We start from the raw sequence: 25,325 nt of genomic DNA, 5'->3' as shown, positions 1-25,325 counted from the left end.
CATAAAACAGCTGGCACATCACTATGCATGTTGGCCAGCCATCGACAAAGATATCAAAACAACGATCTGGTCTTGTACCGTGTGCCCTCAGCAGCAATCTGCACTCCCACAAAGTGTTCTCACCCTGGCCCCCGTCGGAAGCGCCTCCACATGGTCTTCACCTGTCCTTTCTTGAATCAGGTATGGTTAGTTGTAGTAGATTCTCATTCAAAATTTCCGTATATTCACCCCATGGGCTCCATGACAATGGAAAACACAATCAAAGCCCTTTCACAAATCTTTGTCACTGATGGCCTTCCATGGGCCATCGTCTATGACCAATAGCCCCCAGTTCATCTCTGCCAAGCTCTTCCCATTTCTGTGAACAGCTATTGTCTCTGACAGTAGCTTCCAGATCACCTCTGTCCAGTTTTCCTGCTTTTGCGAACATCAAGGGATACAACACCTTATTACAGAACCATTCCATCCCAGTCCAATGGGGAGATGGAACAGATGGTGCAGATTTTCAAAGAGAAGACAGGAACCCATGCAGAGTGTATATGCGGACAAGGAAAAAAAATTCCCCGGACGTCCAGGTTAAAAAATACACTTTTTCCCCAGATGAAAATACACTTTTTCCGTGTATAGTGACAGTAGATTTTCCACAGATTTTCCCTCGGAACTGTAGAACTTATTGATCCTTTGAATGGTTAACATTTTGTACACCAGCTTAGAACTTCCGCACTTAGAGAGAGAGAGAGAGAGAGAGAGAGAGAGAGAGAGAGAATATTTTTGGAAAGACTTTTGATGTGCAGCAACATATAAACTGCATATTTTTGTATTATGAATGTATAAATTTTAATTTCACCAAACACAGCAAATTAGTTTCCGGAGCATTGAAATCGAGATTGCAACGCCCTTTTGCAAGCCAATCATAGTTCATGTCACATGACCTCGCCAGCCAATGACATGATATTCAGAGCATAGGACGTGATGTAGTCAGCTAATAGCAAGATCAGTGTTAAGTAGCACGAACACACAAAGAGGAAAAGTAAATGGTTTACATTAATATACGTAATGTAGCCACAAGTAAAGCTATGCTTTCACATATAATATTGGTCTCTAAGATTAATAAGCTACAAGAGAAGCTAAGCTTTCACATGTAATATTGGTCTTTTTTTGCGTATGTTGCACTTTACGAGACATCACACAAATGTGCCAGTAAATTTTAAAACAATGAGGAAACTGTCTGGTCTTAAGGACTCAAAATTCTTCTAAATGGCTGGTCCTCAAAGTGTTAAGTTTGAAACACGAGTCAAACGCTCTGTAATTTAAGAAAGTCATCGCACATTCTCACACTTAACATAATTCATTTTGCATAAAAGGAAATTTACTTTGAAAGTCGAATTTTTCAAACCACCACTCGCAAATGTTTACTCGAGACCTGTTAGAAATAGATACATTTTAGCAGTTGCCAGAGAGTGCCAGAAAACAGGCATTATTGCGCATGCACAGCTGTGATTATGTAGGAAGCCTGTATGTTTTATACGTATAAAGCATTAACAAATTTTACATTACGACATAAAAGAAACAGGACATCAGAGGACACTCCAAGAGCATCGAAATTTTGTAAACTGCACTAAAACACATAATTCAGCTTGAAGGGCACATTGGTTTGTCTAGATTCACAGTAGGTCCCACCAGATATTAAGCTTTTCTGTGTAGTTTTCGGGATGTATATTTTCTTGGAGTACCAGTACTGTACTATCTCATGTTTGGTTTTTTATTATGGCAAAATGACATACATGCCAGAAAATGTAAACATGCACTTGAAATTCAGTGAAGAATTGGAACTAGCCACTACTGTGGAACGAAACACTTCGTTTCAAATAAATTGACTGCCTCAGAGGAAAATATTAATAAAAGCCTAATTTCTTTGGCAAACCGACAAAAATAACTTCACTGTTCTGCAAGGTGATTAATGCTTGACTGCCAAAAACGTGGAAATAAAATCATAAAGCTGAAACTAGTAATATATTTTTGCCTTCCGTAATTATGTGAATGTATTTTAAGTCACCTGATACCTCCCGACCACAAAAATCCATTTTGTTTTTATTTGACATGGGAGCCGTAACTGAAGAGAAAACATTGAAATCACTAAACGTAAACACGGATCACATTGAGACTACCACTCTCCCCACTACAACTCAGACAACATGTGCAAATCTGGCAGGTGGGGTGCACCAAAAAAACTTTTCTCATTAGCCTCTGGTTGTTACTGCTCATACACGACTCAACTGCGCATGTGGACGAGCCCGCTGGCAACTGCTCAAGCGAACCTAATGTCAGCAGTTCTGATGTCACGCTCATAGAAACCAGTTTATTATTACAAAGTGTTGCATAGTCTTCATCTTAGGGCCCTTGACACATTTTGCTCTTGGCAGACACTTTTGTGTGCACAGTGTTTCTTTGTAAATGGCGCATTTCCTTTGGAACTAAAATTTTATTTCTTTTTTTCCCCCTCTTGTTCATGTTTTATTGCTGTAGTATTATTCTGCAGTAGCGGGATACAGTAATATTCTTTATTAGAGTGTCAGTTCTTACCAGTAAAAATTACAAAAATTTAACTGAAAACTAAAACAACGAAAACTTTCCAGAATTCTGAAAAATTCCCGGGTTTTGCCCAGTTTTCTCCCGGATGAAAAAATTCTCGTTTTTTCTCAGATTTCCCAGCTGTCCTGGGGCGTATACACCCTGCCATGCAAAATTCACCCCATCCAATGTTGCCCTCTCCTTGTTCTTGGCCACCTAAAACGCCACTCCAATTATGGGGAAGAGCCTGACTGAATTGCTACATGGAATGCAGCCTCACAACCCTCTCACTCTGCTCTTACTATTGGACTTCCATCTGAGATGCAGGCCCTTCTGGATTCAGCTCCGGCAGTGGTGCCCTAGATCTTGCTGCTGCAGTAGCGTCCCACACCTGTGTTGGAGCCACGTCACAAGTTGTGCCGATTCTGCCCCTATGCGTCATCTGTGAGGGGGAGGGGTGGTTGATGCTGTAAGCAACTCCGGCAGTGACATGGCTCTTGGAGAATAACCCCTACCTGCAGCCCTTGCCACCATGATTTACAAACTGTCTTTGCAAGCAGTGCTCTAGGAAGAAGTCACACCTAGGATGACATATCACATCACGTGACAGGATCCCATGACCACTGACTGGCTACAACTCTGTACCCTCTGTGTAGAGCACGCATTCTTTCATGTGCTTGCTTGGTGGGCCTTTCGCTTGCAGACTGCTACCAGTTGACTATACTGGCTTTGACTCTAGACTATGCTTGGACTTCAATTTTGGGCAGCTACCTTTTATTTGTGTAACACCGAACCTATAAATTATTGTATTAACTGAATGCCTCAATTGGGTCAGTTATTTTGCCCAATAAATTGTGCTTATAACTGCAGACTTCAACATAAAGAGATAAGTGTTCATATTAGGCAACACAGTCTGGTTCAATTAGCAACAAAGTGTATACTCTCTATCAGCCATCCCATGCTCATGTGCGATAGGTGTAAAAATTAACATATAAGCAAAGGGAGGGTTAAACTGCTTAGATGACATAGCATATGATTCTAGTTTCCCTTGGGTCCTATTGCAGTGTCAGGAACAAGGGCCAGAGCACTGAGGAGTTAGGTGCTCCCGTTTACTGAAAGGAGCATTATGTAGTTCCAGAGCATTATGTAGTTCCATACTTGAACTGGTCTGCCTGGAAGTCAAACCCATCTCCAGAGATGAACTTGTTTGCCAAAACTGTATGGAAAACATGTAAAAGGTAACCAACCTTAGTCAGTCTCCAAGAGAAAACATGCAGTCAGAGAATAGGATTACAGCATGGGAAAGTAGGAAGTACTGCAATGGTTCAAGGCCCCGTGCTTGCCATGCACACGTAGCCACAAGAGTTGTGAGCCCCTGAGAAGAGGCTAGTCAGATGGTTTGACTTACAGTACCAGAAAGAGGAAGTAGTACCACAAAGGCATGGTGTCCCATGTTTGCCATCAATCATGAACTCAGAGAAGAACTATGAATCACCTGGAAGATACCCACCATAGACAGCAACATAATTTCCAGCTGCATATGGAAGTTCCATGACCTTGTGACGACTCCACGATGATAATTTTATCAACTAAATAAAGTACCACACAACCTACAGGAAACTCCTGATGTTGACTAAAGAGAAAGTCATCAAAAGGTTGAAATCACACATAAATCTGATGTGGTAGTAATTTGTGAAACAGCTATCCAAGAATGCTGTTGCGAAAAATCGTGTTCTCATAACACAAATGCTGAAATAAGAAATATTGACATGAGCTATTGTAGAATAGAAAATAAACCAAAATCATTCAACAGAGCAAAGACATATGGATCTGAAGATGCACCCCTAGAAACATACGCAGATTGTGAGAAAGAAATGTTCAGTTTGCTCAGTCAGTCTAATTACTACTTCAAATGTTCCCTAAATTATTTTCTTGTATTATTCAATTAGAAATCAACTGGGTTTACATGCCACATAAGATTATCATCTGAGCAGAAGTTATTTATTCCCATGAAACATGTACTGCTGACAATTTTCCCTCTATGCACTCCCTGTGTACAGCCACAAGCAGTCCTGGGAGAGGAGTTATGTGTTGACTGTCGACTGCCACGACAGACCATTGGTTCCAAACCGCAAACTCACACTTGCACCAGCATACAGATAGCTAGGCAGGTTTCCTTCTTAATTTGTTGTGGACATAAGTACAAAATTACAAAGTTATATTTCTAGCATGATAACCTTTTGGATCCACTAAAACTGGCTGGTAGTCTTAAAAATCTACCCAGATGAACCCATCTATACCCCAGACAAGGAATACACTTCATTATCAAACAAGACAAACAATTTAACACTCCCCAAAGATGCCCACAGTTTGCCTATCCCCAACAGACACACTCTGCACCTGAGGAGGAGGAGGAGATTAATGTTTACCGTCCTATCAACAACAAGGCCATTAGAGACTGAGTGCAAGCTCGGATTATGGAAGGACAGGGAAGAAATCGGCCATTCCCTTTCAAAGGAACCATTCCTGCATTTGCCTGAAGCTATTTAGGGAAATCACAGAAAATGTAAATCAGGATGATCGGACGCAGGTTTGAATCGTCATCCTCCCCAGTGTGAGTCCAGTGTGCTAACCACTGTGCAACCTCACTCTGTGCTCTGCACTTGAACATCTGGTGTCACACAAGTGGGATTTGATCTGAAATGGAGGCTGCTACATTTTGTGGCAATATGTGCCATGAGTTACGTGCCCAAATGTAGCTGTGCTGCAAAAGGCATGCTATATTGAGGGATCATGTTGTCACTCATCCTACATTGCTGGATCAGAATGACACAGTCAAGCACCTGTTGTCACGAACAATGATCGAACTATGGGATGAGGCAATATTGCTAAGCACTGTACAGCAGCTGCCAACCCACTTAGCCGATGATGCTGACAAAGCAATATCCTCCACTGAAGATCATCAGCCACAACCACAAGCTCGCTTTTGCACCAGCAGTTAATTAGCCATGGCTTGTTTTATTCTTAAGTCTTTTGCAGTTCTAGATCTGAAATGAAAAACTTTTCTTTCTACTGTGAATCCTCTTGGCCATATCAAATGTGACTGGTGGCATTGAAAACAACCTGGATGTGCCCACCTGAATCTCACAAGGAATAAGCTTCCTAAAGAACACGAAAAACAACAGACCTTGCTCCCCTTTTACCTGTAGTTTATTGTAGATTTATGGAGCAGCAAAGGGTTCCAAGAAACTGGAAAGTGGTATAGGTCATTCCATTTCTCAAGAAGAGTTGTCACACAAATACGTGTGAGTGTAGAGTTTTATTGCTAATGTCAATCTGTTGTAGAATTATGAAACACATTTTATCCAGGCATATGATGATCTTTCTGGAGAATGAATATCACCTTTACATGATCCAACATAGAGTCCGCAAATAGATACCTTGTGAGACCCAAGTTGCTCTGTTCATTCATGAAATTCATGGGGCTTTAGATAAGGGTAACCAGGTTGATTTTGTTTTCCTGGACTCACATGGTATGGTGGCAGCAAACCATCAGCACCAGTGTGGGCATGCATTACTGGAGGCCACCTTGTGGGATGAGCCATCCCCCCCACAATGCCTCATAGGTGAGCTGTATCCTTACTTTCTGCGCGTGACAATGAGCCCCTCCCTTCTCCCTGTTGGAAGACATGCCTCTATAGTACAAGGGTAATGTGGCTACTACATGATGGTGCTTCAGCTCACTGCCCTCTTACATATATAGTTAAAACACTGGTACAGACAGAACATTCTCACTTTCCTGGTGTGTTCTCATATTGCTTTCAATCACTGAAACCCACATCGTCACAGATTTTTTTTTTTATCTCTACCTTCAAGTAAGTGTAACCTACCATGGAAGGCATTTACATCCATATGACCTTTTTCACTCCTTATACTCTCAAGGATTCTTTACTGGATTTGCTCCCCATTTAGTAAACTCACCCTGTGTATCTCTCATTCTAGTTCTTAGAATTACAATCTTTTATAAAATCATGGACAACACAGAAAAAGTAAAACAATGTTTCATTATATCTTATGTTTTTTCGGTGTGCTGGAGTAATGGTGTGCTTCTGGGTGTTTAGCTGCATTGTGCGCTAAATAGTAACAACTCAGTTGAACTTCTAGAAGCACATCATAACATTTTGTTACACATAAGGAAGGACTCATGGGCTTAATCTTGTTGGCTTTAATATATGAAAAGATAAACAGATAAATAAAGTACAAAAACAATTTTGCATTGAAATCTCCTGATAAGTTAAATTTTTGTGCTAGATTGATATTTTACCCTAGATATCTGCGTCCCCTGGACAATGAGGAATGCAAAGATAACACAACTGTCTCCGAGTTTCACAGTGCTACAAAACTTTTCACACGTGGCACTATGACAGCTCCACCTGGGAAGCAGTTAGGTAGTGAATAGCCAACACTCCCTTGTAATTATCTACTACAGGAAAAAAAAATCCATGCCAGGAATATAATGCAGCAGCCACCCATAAAGAGTTAACACGTAAAAGTAATGTGTGAAGAAAAATGTTCCACAGTACAGAAGCTTCTCATATGGTGTTACGTGCATAAAACAAACAGTTGATAAAACACAGTAAATTTCACACCAACACACATTTATCACCATTGTTCTCCAAGTTATCACCTCTATTGTATCAATGGACTATACTTATGGTATTTTCGCAGTCATAAAGTATACAAAATTGTAATCCACAGATGCCATCAGGACAGCATTAAGACATTTAACCGAATACTGGTCATTTAACAATGAGAAGAAATAATACAAGAAGATACAACAGTTGAAGTAATGTATTAGGGTATATACCATATGAAAAAGCAGCAGTGATGCTGTGCAACACAAAATTTAATGTCTGCTAATGATAGGAGAACAAAGACCGTTGATTCAGACACTTACAATTTTGCAAATGCAATTCATTATAGCAGAAAGGTGTCATGTTAGCTAAACAGCAAAGCCCATAATCAGTGTTTGTTTGGCCAATATGTAATTGTGTAATTTAATGCTGCTTTCTTACCGTAAAAAGATGAAGCATTTAGTCTTTACCTGTCATCGTGTAGAAGGAGATCTTAACAAATTTACAGAAAACACTCTTCCAAAGTACTACAAATCCGCTCTGCAGTGTACTTACATTGAGACATCTGGTCCACAGAGGTGTTTTACCACAGTAATGCAAATTCCCAGCATTCTTTTTAGCCATGTAACATTCTTCAGACCAATGTGTACGAACAAATATCCCATGTACTGAAAATTGCATATATCACAATGAGCTATAACAATATCACATTAAGTGTAAAAAAGAAAAAAGTTACCATAAGAGTGCTCTCTCTCTCTCTCTCTCTCGCATCCACCCAAAACACACACACACACACACACACACACACACACACACACACACACACACTTGCTCACTAGGATGTTGGTATTAGCAATCAATAGTAATTCCCTGAAACCAACCTCTACCATCAACACAAATATTAACAATATCATTTAAGAATTGTGATTTTGAGCTTTACAGTAGCTTCTCAATAATGACAGAGTTCAATTGCCTTATGTTGTTCTCTTTTCCACCCGTCTGCTTTGACCTATGACATCATCAATAGGGCGGTAATGGCTATTCTAAGCATCTCCAATATGATGGCTATGATGTCACAACATACACACATCAGCAAACATGAAAATATATATAAATAAGACAATAACATCTCCCCCCAAAAATACAATGAAACTAATGGGACAACCATGGGAAATTGGGGTTTTAGGGTGGGGACAAGATAAATATAACACTAAAAAAACACACCATGATCCCAAAACACACAAAATGACAAAAAAAAATTACAACACTCCATTACACCAACAAAATCTACAGGAATTCGACACTTCCCCTGACCTTTATAGATCAACCACAGCTGACGATACAAAAACACCTATAGCTAAAACTGCAAAAATTGGAATCAGACATTTCCCTTGACCTATATAGGTCAACCACAGCTGATGGTACCAAAACCTACCTAGAATTAAAACTACGAAAATTGGAATTGATCATTTCCCTTGACGTATATAGGACAGCCACAACTATTGATACCAAAAAGCCAACACCTACAATATTTCATCGCCGTATCCATACATAACAAAAGAAGCAACAATAAATTAAACGTCTTTCCACACCACAAACAGCAAACCAATAACACATAACGAAAACACCAAACATGTAAACAAAAAAATTAATTCATAATTCACTGAAGACACTTCCAAACCTTACGTCCTGAACTACAAACACTGCCAACGGCTTCACACATCCAACACCAAGGCTCAAACGAACCTAACACAACACATTACACTCAGTACATACACGCACACTACCAGAGGGCACTATCAAATATAACAAGATGACATCTACAAAGACAACCAACTTATAAACACCGCGCCGTAATAACGTAACACACCACAACATCAAGGGTCAAAGCAGATGGGCAGTATCAGACGTTCCATTGACCCCTAAAGAGTACATCTGTATAGATAAGTGTGGTGTTCTGTCGGCCATGCCCGACAGACCACCACACCTATCTGTACAAATGTATGCTACAGGTCTGCTGCTTTCAACCAACAAAGTGAAAGCAGACTGACAAATTAATATTGCTACAAAACTCCAAAAAGTCCTTTTGCATGTCAGGAAAATGTTCTGCCCCCAGTGGGGACTGAATGCGGGAGCCTTCGTACAACAACCACATGTTCTACCAGCTCACCCATGGGAAATTTACTAACACAATTACTCAATGATACACTTTTCCTGTGCTCTGTAGTTCCGGTGTTACTTTTAATTACCATCTATATGCATTCTACTAGACTACACTACATAGTATGAACTAATTACCAATCTGAGTGTCTGACATCTGGAGGTTTGGGTGTTAGATGCAAAAATGAATAGCCTAACTCACTTTATTCATTGGCAAAGTATAAAATTAAAATGCCACTTACACACAGCATCATCATTCAACTCTACATGGAAACGGTAAATAAAAACCAAGTGTATTTCTTGAAAACTGTTCCTAAAATATATGTGGCTGACTAGCCAGTCAAAACTGTAAACAAGTGAGAGCTGACAGCACTGCCAATAAGTGTTCTTAATCTATATGTTGTATTGCAAATTTAAATGTCTCTTCTGTGTAAAGAATTACATGAGACAGCTTGGGTGCACAAATGTGGTGACATTTCTTTATTCTGTTACTGTTAATTAAAGAAAACTTCAAAGAAATAAAAGGGCAGATGCAAACAATAATGACAGACATTAATAATTTTTGTTTTGACTATATACTGGTGTGTGTATATAAACAAAAAAAATCTGCAAAGAACAGCCTCAGAAACAAATTCAAATATAAAGCAGGCAACTGTATTTTAAAACTTTCCCACCTTGCATTTAACACTGTTTTCCTTGTCATCACCATCCACAAATGACATGAGATCACCTGAAGGTGAGAAATAACATATTTTCCGAATGCTTACTCTCAAGTTTGCACAATTGCACACTGTGTAATTGTGTAATGATGGGCCATCCACTTCACAGGAGCCAAACAGCATCTTTCCCACTGGACCATGAAAGTAAATGTGATTCAACACGAGACATGGAGTTAATCTCAACATCTTTAAATTCATGCGCTGTATGGGAAATATGTCTTATATACCAGTTTTTGTCTTACTTGAAAGCCACGTTCATACCATGGATATGACTCTATTGTTTTCTAAAACAGAGGACTGCCACATAATAGGTTAGTGTGATGCAGATTGGGCCAGAAATTTTGAAGACAGAAAGCTGACAACAGGATATCTGTTTAAGTATCAAGTAGCAGTGATATTCTAGCAGTATAAGAAACCATTGACAGTAGCCTTAACTGAAACTGACGGAAAATATATGGCCTTAACCTCAACATATAAGGAGGCTCTATAGCTTCAAAGGTTATACAGTGAATTGTCTCCAAACTGCATGGAGGATCCTATCACACTACTATGTGACAACAACCGATTTTTATAAGATGAGTGGCTAAAAGAGTTGAACCAAACATAGAGACATAAGTTTTAAGAGATAAAATAGACTCAACTCTAGTCACCGTGGAGCATATACATACCTTCAGACTGAACGATGGCATAAAGACAAAATCTTACACTTTGTGCCTTGCTTGTTAATCACTGTTTTGCGTTGCTGTGACAAACTATGGATGCTCCGTGTTTTTATTCTAAGTAATAATGTACAAAAGTTCATGCAACAGTTTTTACTTTGTTAATGTGTGAATAATAAACCCGATTCTTTAAACCACAGACCTACAGTAAATTAGTCTGTTATTAATTACCTATGTACAAATGTCTCTCCTCTAATGACTACCAACAACATCAGCCAATGAAGAAAGGGACCGCTGCCTTGAAACATTACAGTAGTATTCAAATTACTTGCAGATAATACAGTAAGAGTCTCTAAAAATTAGCTTTAGTAAGTCTTATGGTGTAAATGTGTGGAGTATGTGAGGTCACTTTCGCTTCTTGAATTATTTTGTATTCAATGAGTGATGATATACCATGGTTGCCTAAACTAAGCACACAATTTTCTGGCACAAACATGAAGCATCTTAATTCACAGGTAGATCTCTCAATTATAAGACAACCTTAAGACACAATGTTTCTACGCAAAAGCAAAGTCAACAAGTTCATAAGAAGTTGGTAAGCGTCTACGAAAAGAATACGCCAGAGCAAAATTAGGTTCACAAAGGCAGGCATTATCTATGTTTCATCATTTACACCTCCAGTCACGTTTTTTATGGTTTTTATAACGCCGACTTTCGAGGAACACAACGCCTATTTTTGGTTTTATGTCGCCATAACAACAGTGTTATGTGAGTAAACTGTAATAGATTTGTTGCTGTCATGTGTTACTCATATTTGTTCCCTATAACACGTGAGGCACGTTGATCATTCACGTTTGTATTTCTTGAAATCATTTCAACATTCTTGTTACTATACGTCAACATTAGAAAAAGGTGACAACTTATAAAATAAAACGATTACCTCATCAAATACCATATTTGTACCATCCTGACACTGTATAGAAGTATACGAATTTCCAAATTGGCATCCCATAATCCTCTGAGATGCTACTATCGGAGAAAATATCTGAATAATGATATTTGGGCTAATCTCGTCTTCATCCTGTAATGAATAATTTAGGCAATTCAATATACCACGCTAAAACACTTCACTTTCACGATTCAAAAACTGAAAATCAACCACAAGTATATAACAATTCAGTTGAGTACAAGTATTTTTATTTTATATGCAGCAATGGCATGAAATACTTCATAAATGTTACGATAAATACATAACATTACTAACTAACCTTTCCTTCCCGAATAAGTCCTTGTTGCGTAGCTAATTTTTTCAAGTGTTTAAGAAACTTTCTATCATATTTTGTGTACAATATATCACTTAACTGGTCAAAAATGAGTATACACCTCATATTTGACAGTTTCACATACCAAACATAAACACAGGCACATGCGGTCCAAAGTTTTCCACCATGGTAAACACAGATATCACCGGTCACCGACAAACACAGCTAAGATCTTCACCGATCTTTACCATCCAAGAAGCAAGCCACAGAAAGGCTGGGACATCGGAGCGCCGAAGAACCCAATAATGTCACTGCACAAACAGCAAATGGTACTTTCCTTGAGAGTTTGAAAGCCATTGCAGCCTTGTCTTTCTTCATAAGCGACACACTGGTATCTTTGTCGGGACGGAAATGTCAATGAACGTCCGAACTGCTTATGCTTGAGTTCAGGTATAAATGTGAACAACAAACTTTTATTAGGACCCATACTGCAGACTTATAAACTGCAGTAAATTAACGTTAGGTGTGTTGTGTCACTATTGGCAAAAAGGTTCTCATCTATGGTCAATTTAAGAAAAGAAAAAAAAAGGTGGAGCCCCCACGCCCACACTGACATGGTGATCATCTCAGAACGTCTACTCTTACCTCCATATTTATTAGTTACTAATCGAGGATTTCACGGGTTGTGGAGCCATGATGTTATCCGTGCGCCTGGGTAGGATTACCTGTTAATACGGTCGGATCGAGGAGATAGATAGTGGACGAAAGCAAACAAAGGGCAGCGGTTTCAAGGGTAGAGGGGAAAAAAGTACCAAGGCAAGCACGGAAGGAAAATAATCTCTGCGATAGTCTGGTCGAGTAGTAAGAGCAGTAGCGGTTTTCTTGCCATCCGTGACAGGTCATGCAAGGGTAGGGTGGTCGTTAGTTTTGGGTATCGCGCAGTGCTCGGTATCGTTGTTTTAGCTTAGGTCGTCATAAAGAGTTTCAGTCCTTTCGAGGAAGGTGCTGGTGGGCTGGGCATCTGCAATGTCTCCTGGGCCAGCTGCAGCGTCTGTACCTGTAACATGCGAAGATTGTCATGTGAGTGGTAGATTTGTCATAAATCGATCTCCGTGTAAGAGGTTTGCTTGGGTTTGTTTGCGTTTAGTGAACAATAAGGCTTCCTTGTCTGTTTGTCGGCTAGTTTACACCTGGCAGTGCCAGTTAATTTTGCAGTGCTGCAGGGATTCACCTGTATTTCTCATGTTTGTGTGCTGGCGTTATCCATAGGTGATTAATTGTCCCCAAGTAGTAGTGTTTTTTTGAGCAGTTGTGTTTCCACCTATGGTTGTGCTGGTCGTTACCCAGGTTAAGGATGAAAGGACTATTCGAGTGTCTCGTTTTCTTGTACAGCCATGTGGCAAGTTTTTTGAACACCTCCGTGAGAGTCTCAAGGCGGTATTCTTTGTGAAGGTCCGTGGTGTATGCGTATTGTGGAGTGTTGCTTATGATACGTAGCACTTCGTTCTGTATGATCTGCAGGCGGCGCAGTCGTGTTGGAGCTGTATATTCCCAAACTGAAGCTGCATACGTCATCAGCGGTCTAATAAGTGTTGTATACATCGACACAATCCGATTCAGTGTACTTTGCTTGTTGAGCATGGGGTAAAGCTATTTGAATCTCGCATTTGCTCGGTTGGTTACGTGTTCAATGTGGTCCCCCCATGTACGTTTTTGGCCTAGCCAGAATTCCAACGACCTATATATAACTCTTTGGTCCATTTCCATGGAATGTAGACACACAAAACCATGAATTGGAAAAAGCAAGACAGATGGCGCTATATACTTATGCTGCACGTTGTTTTGAAGGCAGAGTGGGCAGGCTCTCCCACCATCTTAATTAGCCCAAAACATTAGCAGACTACTGTGTACGTTTGCTTCTTGTTTATCGTTTCTGTTGTGTGCACGCATCAACTTTTTTATGTAAAAAAATACAATGCTTATATGAATAACATAGTGTCAGGAAGGCAATTTCTGTTTCTTAATGCATATTTGCTCTATTAATACGACACATTTGGCCTCGTTAATGTAACTTGTTTTTTTGTGATACATTTCGAAAAACCAAGAAGAGAAGGAAGAGTCGTGAAAAGCATGCTTTCATAAACGATTTAATTCCATTTATAGTGTATTTGTATCGATATGAAATGAAGCTGGAACTCCGTAACCAATGCTTGTTTGCTTACTGGTTCGTTATATGTTCAGATTTCAACTCATATGCACAACATTTTTTATGTTCACATTTACAAGATACTTGTCTAGCTCATAAACGTGTGCAATGAGGAAAGAAGCAAGACATGCTATCATATATTGCGCATGTCAACAAAGTGAAACATTATTTCAATGTAAAAGAAACATAACAGTGTAGTAGTTTAACTCTATACAGAATAGAGTTTTTGTTTTATTAGACTGTCAGTGAATTAGGTTCATTGTTGTTCACACATCATCTCACTTTGAAATCTTACCTATTATGAGTCATTCACTGTGTGACCAATAATAGCAATTTACAGTGTAAAAAAACGACATAATTTTTACATATGTTTCAACATAGTATAATACTATATATGTGATTAAGGGAACGTTCTCAAACGCTTAGAGCCCATAAAATATTTTGGTTTAAGATGTATGTAAGTTTTTCTTTTTTTTAGTAATGATTGCCAAATTGAATAACATATAGGTTTTACTTTGTAACAGTACCCTACGTGTAATTTTTTTCCCCAGAATGTTCTTGCCAGTAACCTAGTCAGTTTCTTAGGAATAGCCAAACATATAGCAATTGGAATGTACTTCTACTTTGATCATCTGCTTCATTTTCCATTTGAGTTTCATTTTGAGGTCTTCAAAGTATGTAAGTCTATACCATGCTTTTTAATATACCAATAATTAATTAGTTAGTTAGCTCTATATTTCATGTAGCATTTGAATTAAAATTGTAATGATGTGGAATGAGTCTTTTATACAAACGTAGTTTTTCTGTAAGTATACCTGAAAGCTTATCATTTATAAGCTTTTTTTGTTTTTTAATTAAAGACAGACAAATGTTAGTCAGTAAATCTCACCCATCACCATTTACACATTTCAATAATAAACAGTCTTCTGCGAAATTAGAGAATTTGTCAAAGAGACACATGTCACTTTAGTTTACTTTGCTGTCTGTCTGGCATTCTATATCACTGGGTAAGTTATTAAAACTACTGATTGCAGCATTATGAGGCCCCATTTGTGCTACAGACAACTTTAATGTGGCATAATGAATGTCAATTCTTTTTCTTCTGGTATTATAATGGTGTACATCATTGTTCCTGTTGAAGAGCAATTGATTATTCACAACTAACTTCACGAGGGAATAACTATACGGAGAAACAGATAGATCGCTACTCATATGCTGAACAGCAGGTAGGCACAATGAAAAGAGTGTTCACATGTTTTCGTTCAAAGCCTTCACAAAGGAAGCAAAGAGTGCACACACACATGCATCCACACACAGATTAGATTAGATTAGTACTTGTTCCATAGATCATGAATAGGACACTTCGTAATGATGTGGAACGTGTCAGGTTAATAAAAGGTGTCTCTACAAGATATTACATTACACAAAATATTACATGACACTAAATATTTTTAATTTTTGTGGGGGTTGTGGGAATTACCCACTTATTATATCCAAAAATTCATCTAATGAGTAGAAGGAGTTGTCATTAAGAAATTCTTTTAATTTCCTTTTAAATGCTATATGGCTATCTGTCAGACTTTTGATGCTATTAGGTAAGTGACCAAAGAATTTCGTGGCAGCATAATTTACCCCCTTCTGAGCCAAAGTTAGATTTAACCCTGAGTAGTGAAGATCATCCTTTCTCCTAGTGTTGTAGCCATGTACACTGCTATTACTTTTGAATTCGTTTGGATTGTTAATAACAAATTTACCGAACGAAAGTGCTGGCAGGTCGATAGACACACAAACAAACATGTTTGTGTGTCTATCGACCTGCCAGCACTTTCGTTTGGTAAGTCACATCATCTTTATATATATAGTGAGGCTACGGTGGAGATCTCTAGCTCTTTAAATAAGTGTCTGCAGGATGATCTTGGATGAGCTCCAGCATTTATTTTGATTACATGCTTTTGTACAATGAACACTTTTTTACTCACTGATGAGTTACCCCAGAATATGATGCCACAGGAAAGCAGAGAATGAAAATAGGCATGGTAAGCTAATTTACTCAGATGTATATCGCCACACATACACCCACCGACTCACACATAAAGACACACAAACACACACACACACACAAATTCACACACATGACCACTGTCTCCGGCTGTTCTAACTGGGAGGCATCTGGGGCATGAGATGCTGCACCAATGATCAGCATGGTCATGTAATCATGTGTTGTGATGGGATGAGAGTGTTGTGACAGCGTGGCTCGGATGTCGGACCCTTTGCTGTTTGGTAGGCAATGAAAAAAACAGGAAAGAATAAAAGTAAACAGCGCAACCGTAATTCATGTATGCAAAGAAAAAAATTACTAGAATGGCTTCACTTACGCATAAAATGTGATTACTTTAAACTTTCGATTACGATTGGATCGATTAGTGCATCAGTAAACGATGCATTTTTAATGAAACAACTACATCTCTGCAAAATCAAATCACTAGATGCTATATAGGATAAGACCATCAAAGTCAAAAGATATCCCTAATGGTCGAAACTGAGCACAGGAATGTGAGAGTAACACAGCAGGAAAAGATCACCATGATGACAGAGGTATAAATGTGATGAACATAATGTTTTGAGCTGCATAAGATGGCGAACATGAACTTCAAGTTTGTGATGTAATGACAACTCCCTTCTTTTTTTATCTCTATGTACAAAACAGCCGTCGAAGCGAAAGAAAGAGTGTCTCTTTCGGTTGCTTCGTGAACATATTGACACCTATGAAACACAGAGGGCGACTATTTTGTCCGCTACATCAGCCGCCTAGAGAGAAGTGGAGCTTCGTCCAAATACCTTGCCCGAAAATGAACTCTACATCTGGAGTGCATTCTTTGGTCAGGCTATGAATCTGTTTTTGATAGTAATATATACATTTGAGACTGAGGCTGGTACTGAGGCGCATGTGCAGATTTACATTTCTGGAAATAAGTGCAACAGTTTCACCCTGTCGATTGAGACTGTAGTAGTTTTACCATTTAGTACAGCACGAATAGTAGCAGATGGACTTGAAATGAAATATATATTGGAAATCTTAATAAAAATTGGCTGCTTAAATAATTAAAAGGAAAATTTTGTATGAATGATGGGTCAACTTTAACTGGCACTAACATAAACAGACCGTCAATATTTAATACATATATTCAGCAATTAACATTCATAAATTTACATACATCCATTTTTGTTACTGCTATTGTACATGGAGATTGGTATGCCAATACTGGTTCCGGATTGCTCCTCCTCTGCTCACACGAATTTTTCTTGTTATCTCCAATCATTCTGATGCAGGATTCTCAGCGCGTCGCGGAATAATGAACAGACAATGATTGTGTGAATAAACTTTGCTACTTTTTAATGTACAATTGGAATACACATTTTTTAAGAATATTGACTCGGCGTGGCGGATCTCGTAATACGTCCGCCTGCTATCGCATGTAGGCACAGACAGATGAATCTAAAGGAATTGAAAAATTGAAGAGCATCTCTTTACCTCTTTTGTTTGTATAGCAATGTCATCTATGGATCTATGGTACAGGGTATATATATATATATATATATATATATATATATATATATATATATATATATATATATATATATATATATAGAAAAGAACGAGGGAGAAAAGAAAGAAAAAATAATATTAATAATACGTTTGATTATAATTGCCCCCCCCACCCCCCACTGTGCACTGACATCTTATGGAGGTGCACAGTGTGTGAGCTTATTTTTCTTTTTATGGGTTGGTAACCATGGCCAGTATGGGCATAGCCTTTATTTTTTGGTCATTGGAGTTATCCTATATGATTACCAATTTATATAGGCATGTCAACTCCCTTAACACATACATACATCAGTTTTTCTTCATAAAAAGTGCATGCTGTAAGCGCGTAGTCCCATTATTATCAGTCAGTAACTGCCCAGTGTTTAGCTTGCGAAGCATGATCTTGCAGCTCGACATCCATTACTGTCCCTGCTCCGTTTCATGTGTTCAGTACAAAGTCAGCCCATTATTATCAGTCAGTATCTGCCCAGTGTTTAGCTTGTGAAGCACGCGCGAGCAGCTCGACGTCTGTTACTGTCCCTGCTCCCTTTCACGTGTTTAATACAAAGTCAGAGTGCCTGTGTCATGCGTTCATATTGCCTTCAGTGCACAAATTCGTGAAGCTCGTGTTTAGAGACGTGATCCTTTGTGAAATCTTCGATGTGGTGAGAAATGTTTTCCATATCAGTGGCCCGAGGAAAGTATTTCACCTCATTGCTCGCACTTATTCGGTGGGGACACCAGCTGTACATCCAACATCCGCCAACAAGGTAAGTTTCGTGCCACTTCTAAGACTTTGTTGAGCACAGAAAATTCATGTATTTACGACGTTGTTGAGCACAGAAAATTCATGTTACACGAAGTATTGTCATGTTTTAGTTCATCACGCACACACTCACATATCTCAAATGCACAGTTGACACTTTGCAGGCAGGTTTCGTTTGTTTTTCCGCTTTGTTTTTGAGCGTCTTTCATACCACTGCATTACACAAATTTTCTGTGATACCCTTTCCACGTGCTACACACATGACAAAAAAATAAAAATACAACTGCAAGAATAAACTTATTTTATTCATTTGCTGACATGTAATTATCGTTGCTTTATATACATCACAGTCTGAGTGTCATTTTGTTTAGTACATTTTGTTAAATTATAATTTTATTACATTGTTCAATTCCAATTACATGAGTCCACTTTTTACTCTTGTTTGGTTTTACATTCTTTACATAACATTCATACAATAATAGATTCGTTTTTGCTTTATGGCCTAAATTCACGAACATTTCATTCCTATTGACAGTGGCTCCTTGTCGGAGCATATTTATCAATTTCAAAGAATTAAAGAATTAAACAATAGCTGCTTCAACAGACTCTACGTGCTGCCTAAATAACTACGAATGGCCTCGCCTCTCTGGCATTCTCCAGGAAGCATCTCCACACTACAGGGTTGAGGAAATTTCACAGAAAGGCATTTATGTGCCCAGTTACGTCTTGTTGCTGATCGTAATTGTGTTCCCAAGAACAAAGTAGTTTGTTGTTTATAAACACAACGCAGACCTGACGATATCAAACATATCGAATACTTATTCAGTATTTAAAGTGCACCTCAGTATTTGCTTGTTATGTTCATTGCATAAAGGATAACCATTTCATATGCTGAGGTATATATAGTTGTATCATCAATTGTATATGTCTTATACTAGTGTTTATATAAGTAGCAAACATGTATAAAAATTTCAATGTAAATAAGGCATTTGACGCTTTCGTGAGTAGTCGACACTCACAGTAGTTAGGTTTCGATCCTTTGATTATTTGTTAGTGCTCCACCTTAGTTCAGCATCGTGATATGCGACATACTGCAACTGTATTCTTCTATACAGATTTTCTCACTATCACATTCATACATATCGTAAACTTACAATTATATTTGCTTGCGGTGCGGCCCTTTCTTATGTTTATATGGTACTTGACATTCGACAAGCATTTATCTTTTTCCACTTTAGGATGTGTCGATGCAACGTTCCCCAGAAGAAAAAACTTAATACGAACTTAAAACTAAATCTTCATAGATAAGCATACAGTGGCTCGATGGTCACTAATATCTCTTTCATATATTCAACCATGTATTCATTTACTTCATTGTGCAGTCGTGCCATATCAAACTCATTTAATGTCATGTGATGTGAACTCTTAGGCAGTTTGCCACTCGTATTGTACTCGCTTGTTTACTTGCAGCAAGAGTTTTCTGGTCCCTCAATCATAATTAGTGCATGTACTTTCAATATTGAAATTTGTAAAGATGTAGATACCGTGTACATAGTAATGTAACTTCAGTAAATATTTCGTAGTTTACGATCCCTTTCTGTGTATATAATTCCTTAGTTTATCACCGAGCGAGGTGGCGCAGTGGTTAGCACACTGGACTCGCATTCGGGAGGACGACGATTCAATCCTGTCTCCGGCCATCCTGATTTAGGTTTTCCGTGATTTCCCTAAATCGTTTCAGGCAAATGCCGGGATGGTTCCTTTAAAGGGCACGGCCGATTTCCTTCCCAATCCCTCGTTAACCCGAGCTTACGCTCCGTCTCTAATGACCTCGTTGTCGACGGGACGTTAAACACTAACCACCACCACCACCTTAGTTTATCTTTGTTTGTGTGTATTGTGTAGATAGCCTTAGTTGTAGTATAGACATTCCCTTAATTTTCTATGTACCAGTTTATGTAATAGGCTTTAAAAATGCTAGTGCAGTCTGTATCTCATAGGGTTTGTTTGTTTTTGGTGCTCCAACACTTTCAGCTGTGTCTGGCACGCGCGCGGTTGCGGTTTGTTAACTAGTTTTCTCCCCAATGTGCATGCGCTGCGTCGCTCTGTTACCACTATGGTAATGTCGTGGCGAGTTGTGTATTGCAGTGCGCACCACTGTGTGTTTCAGAAGTTCGTTTATTCATTTACACCTGGGCTACGTGCAAGGCGAAGCGTCGAGTTTAAATATCATCATCTCTAGACACATGAAAGTAAAATTCTTCCTTCTTACATCCACTCACCTTATCATTTACACACTTGATATATAAGGAATAAAAAGAAAAAAATCCTTATCAACAAACAACATAAATTCTTGATTGTGATTTTCCAGCATCCTAAATTTAATATTACTATACATCTGTACAACTTAGAGGTGTACAAAAGGCTGCATACCCTCTTCGTTGAGATGTTAACAACACTTCCATTTTGTACACGAAATTCTTAATAATACCTGGTCTTTTTTCAAATACGTTTATATAAGCAAATATCAGTTCCCTAAGTTCCAGTTGCTGTTCTTTACACAAGCACTTTGATTCACTTACCTTTGTGCTTATTGTGTTGACGTTTATTTCTTCTGCTGTTGACTGTTCGTTACTGAATATGCTGACAAACATAACTATGGGATTTACCAATTGAAATTCAAGGTAGTGAGTGACTTCAGTTTTACATGTATTAATACTTCCTCTGATCAGGTCTATTACAAATAATTGGTTATTTACAGTGAAATGACATTGGCCCTTTCCTATTTCAATTTGTACTTGGTAAGTCCTAAATGCCTCCATGCCAATTAAAGAATCAAATGTTAATTTCTCTACTATCAAAAAATTCCATCGTACGGAAAACTGTCGTAATTGTACGGTAATTAAGGCCTGTGACTTGACTCCTTTCGATTTTTGACCAATGGCAGATTGTGCCCTATAATATTGCACTGTCAATGTAGGTATACGTCCATGTTTCTTCAATTCTTGAGACAATTCCTGTGACATCAACTTAGTCGTAGCCCGAGTGTCAAGCACAATGGGTACATCGATGTCAAATATTTTGGCTTTAATAGTAGTTTGTACCTTGTCCCAGTCAAGTTTTACTGCGTACCCTCATTACCTTAATACAGGTCATCTCCCACAACATTACCACGATCGTAATTGATAAAGCAAGCCTCGATCAAGCTCATGCCCCCATTCCGCTCTAAGGTCACAGAACGGGGGCCTACCATGATCGGTTCAAGTTTTCCGGCGTCCAGTGGCATCGAACTCTAGGTTAGAAGCAACTTCCACTGCATTGACCCTTGGTGTTTGGTTACGCCAATTAGTGTCCTGAGAGGATCTTGATTGATATTATCTTTGCCTCTGCTTGCTATTCGGCTTATGCGTGTTACTTTGCTGGCCAAATTCTGCTGACTGTGTGTTATTCGGTTGTCTGTTATTGTTTGGCGTTTGCCAAGCGATCGGCTGATTACTGCCGATAGCTTGTGTCTGTACATATTGGACAGCCTGGCCATACACTATTCGCCCAGTGTAACTGTTTTTGCTAAATTTTTCCCCATTTCTTTTATATCCATCTTTGTACTTACGCGATTCTCCATTGTCAATGTAATTACCGTTACCATTACCATAGGTCTGGGTGGGGTAAGGTTGCCATACTTGTTGTTCGAATCCATTGTTTACTTGTTGGTCCGTAAATCTCTGTGTCGCTATCGGCGTATTAACAGGTTCTACTGGTCTCTCTTCATATATTAAATCTATTGAGCCCAGTACAGATAGAAAATATTTAGCGTCGTGTTCTGGGATGGTAATGAGTTTTTCCCTAGTGTGGGAAGGAAGACAGCTCTTTAAAATTTTCTACTTGAGATACTGGGTTTGTCCAGTATATGGTTTCATTCAAATATTAATCAAAATGACTCCTTAAGCTTCTGTACCTCCTATTGAATGGAGCTGGGTTAAATACTTCAAGTCTGAGTCTCTCTAGTACAGCCTCTGACCAATACTCATCCAGATATGTTCTCTTAAACTGTTCATAATAGTGGCAACGTTCCACCATGTCCGTAGCCCATAGCAGAACGTCACCCTTTGTTTATCTAACAACAAATCTAATTTTCTGGGCTTCGGCCCAGGTACAAGGTAAAATATTTAGAAATGCTCTGATGAACACCACAGGGTGTGTTCTTTTCCCTTTGGACGTAAATATAGGGAATCGTCGATGCCTATGTAATTCCTCATTGGAGAGTAATGTTGACAAACATGCCGTGCTGTCAGTGACAGACGTGTTTATGTTCGCTCATGGAGTAGCGCACGGCAACTGCACTTGCTCGATAGGTACAACTGCTGGCAAGTGTTGCATTTTCTTTCGATGGGCTAATCCCATATTGTGGGTAACCAGTGAAGGTCTCTAACTTCTCCAAAAGCATAGGTTTGTTTTCCATCATATGTTGTTTTCGAATGTCTGCTTCCAATAAACCCGAGTCTATTTTAGCTAGAACTTGACTTTCCTTGTCTTTTGAGCTTCTTCTACATAAATTTTGCTTTCTGACACTACCTTTTCAGCAAGGGTGCTGCCCTTATCCAGCATCCGAGCTTCAGCCTTTTCATTTATTTCCTTTACATCTGCACATAACTTATGTCTCTGTTTTTTGGCGAATTCTGACTCTAAACTTCACTGATCTACTCTTAGACTCAACTTGTGTATTTCTGTTGGTACGTTTTTGCATGCATCTTACAGTTCGCTAACAGTGTTCGGCGCATTTTTTAGCAACGCATCCACTTTGGATTGCGTCTCCTGAATTTGGCCATAAGCTTCACAAAGACATTGTAACTCAGCTGCAAGTTGCTCCTGTTTACAATCTACAGATGTTACTTCTTCTGCTAATGTATTTATATTGCAGGACAGGCCGGTTTCTTGTTTTAGTTGTTTACCGAGCTCTGTGAAGCTACTGGATAATTTGCCAGATAATTCAGTGCTTATAGTTTTGCTTACCTCTCTGAACTTTTGACTAATACTGTTCCTGAAATCGTTAAATGCCCGGTTTTGCCGTGCAAACTCTTGTCCTATCTTTTCCTGAAATTCCTGTTGTTTTGTAAGCTGTTGTAATATTAGTTGCAGGAGTTGTGTCAAATTGTGGATGTCACTTGTATTTACATTGCTTTTTTGAACTGTCTGCTGCTCTTTCGTTCGCGACATAGTGAGCAAATAGTCAGAGGAAGCTTTGACGTCACACACTTCAGTTTCCCTATGTGGAAAAATCTTTCCAAGTGACAACTGAGAAATTCTCTCATCAAGTGTCATAAAAGTGACACCAGTGTCATCAATTCTTAATAGTGACGCCAACCTGGTTATTTTGGTAGCCATCAGCCAGTTCATGAGTTGGCTCGTTACTTTCATCTGTTGCCAAGCTCGGACTTCCACCATCTTGGCATATTGCATTTTGTAATGAATTTTCAACAATGGCCACTCCCTTTGACTCCATGGTTTATATGGTATCCATCAATTAAAGCAGTTTTATGAGCATTTTCATTAATGAACGTAATTATTCTCTGATATGATCCTATTGATACAATCTTACAGAATTTGAAAGAATTGTTTTGCACTTTAATGTGGACTTTACACAGACTTTTCTTTTTTATAGAGAAGTGCACTTTATGTAAAGGATATTAATTGGAAGAAAAAAGGATTATTTACTGCGAGAGGGACGGCACCAAGCGCGGCCATATAAGCATACAGCGTAGAGCAGCTTTCTACCTTAAGCACTGAAATTCACATTCCCAGCGAGACCCGTTTGTAGGCAGTACTTCATTTTTAATTTGCTCCTTTAAGTTGTTAATAGTTCCACTCTCACAGACATGTAACAAACGCAACAAAGGCCTCATTACTTTCTCGTAACAATAAAATGGATCACTTGTCTCAAAAAACTTTGTATCTCGACAATTGAAAGATCTGTTAATATTCCTCTCAGTGCCGTCCTCTGAAAGGTCGCCATTGAATAGTGGTGGGGGACTTGAAATGTGTTATATATTGGAAATCTTAATATACATTTGCTCCCTAAATAACTGAAAGGAAAATTTTGAAAGAATGATTAAAAAATTGGAGAGTACTCATATTATGGGTGAACTTTAACTGGCACTAATATAAACAGACCTTCAATATTTAATACATATATTCAGCAATTAACTTGCATAAATTTACATACATCCTTTATTGTTACACTATTGCGCATGGAGATTGGTATGACAATACTGTTCCGGATCGCCCCTCCTCTTCTTGTTAGCTTCGATCCTCTTGATGCAGCATTCTCAGCGCGTTGCGGAATAATGAACAGACAATGACTGGGCGAATAAACTTTGCTATCTTGATAGCACTTTTTAATGTACAATTAGAATACACATTTTTAACAATATTGAATCGGCGGAACTCATAATATATCTGCTATCACATATAGGCACAGACAGACGAATCTTAAGGAATCGAAAAATTGAAGAGCATTTCTTTACCTCTTTTGTTTTTATGTCAGTGCTATCTATGGTACGAAATGTAAGGTTTGTTAGTTAGTTTGTTCAAAATATTAAATAGCCCAACGATCTTGACAGATTGCTTTCAGATTTTGACACAACATTGCATTCAAATACATGTGTGTTTTATACACTTACTGGAGCACACACACACACACACACACACACACACATACATATATATATATATATATATATATATATATATATATATATATATATA

At 38.6% G+C, this 25,325-nt stretch overlaps 1 protein-coding gene across 1 annotated transcript in view; it reads right to left on the bottom strand.

The window, feature by feature from the left end:
- The window catches only part of LOC126195517 (Hermansky-Pudlak syndrome 1 protein homolog), a 171,539-nt gene extending 159,332 nt beyond the window's left edge, over positions 1-12,207 (bottom strand). Inside the window, exons 1-3 of the mRNA XM_049934147.1 lie at positions 12,012-12,207; positions 11,684-11,824; positions 7,761-7,873 (exon numbers count right to left, since the gene is read on the bottom strand). Coding sequence (XP_049790104.1) covers positions 7,761-7,873; positions 11,684-11,824; positions 12,012-12,131 — 374 coding nt within the window. The 5' untranslated portion in view covers positions 12,132-12,207. The remainder of the gene's footprint in view (positions 1-7,760; positions 7,874-11,683; positions 11,825-12,011) is intronic.
- Between the last annotated feature and the right edge of the window lie 13,118 nt (positions 12,208-25,325).

This window comes from Schistocerca nitens, chromosome 1 (genome assembly GCF_023898315.1).
Source record: "Schistocerca nitens isolate TAMUIC-IGC-003100 chromosome 1, iqSchNite1.1, whole genome shotgun sequence".
Taxonomy (NCBI): domain Eukaryota; kingdom Metazoa; phylum Arthropoda; class Insecta; order Orthoptera; family Acrididae; genus Schistocerca; species Schistocerca nitens.
This window is presented reverse-complemented; position numbering and strand designations above follow the sequence as displayed.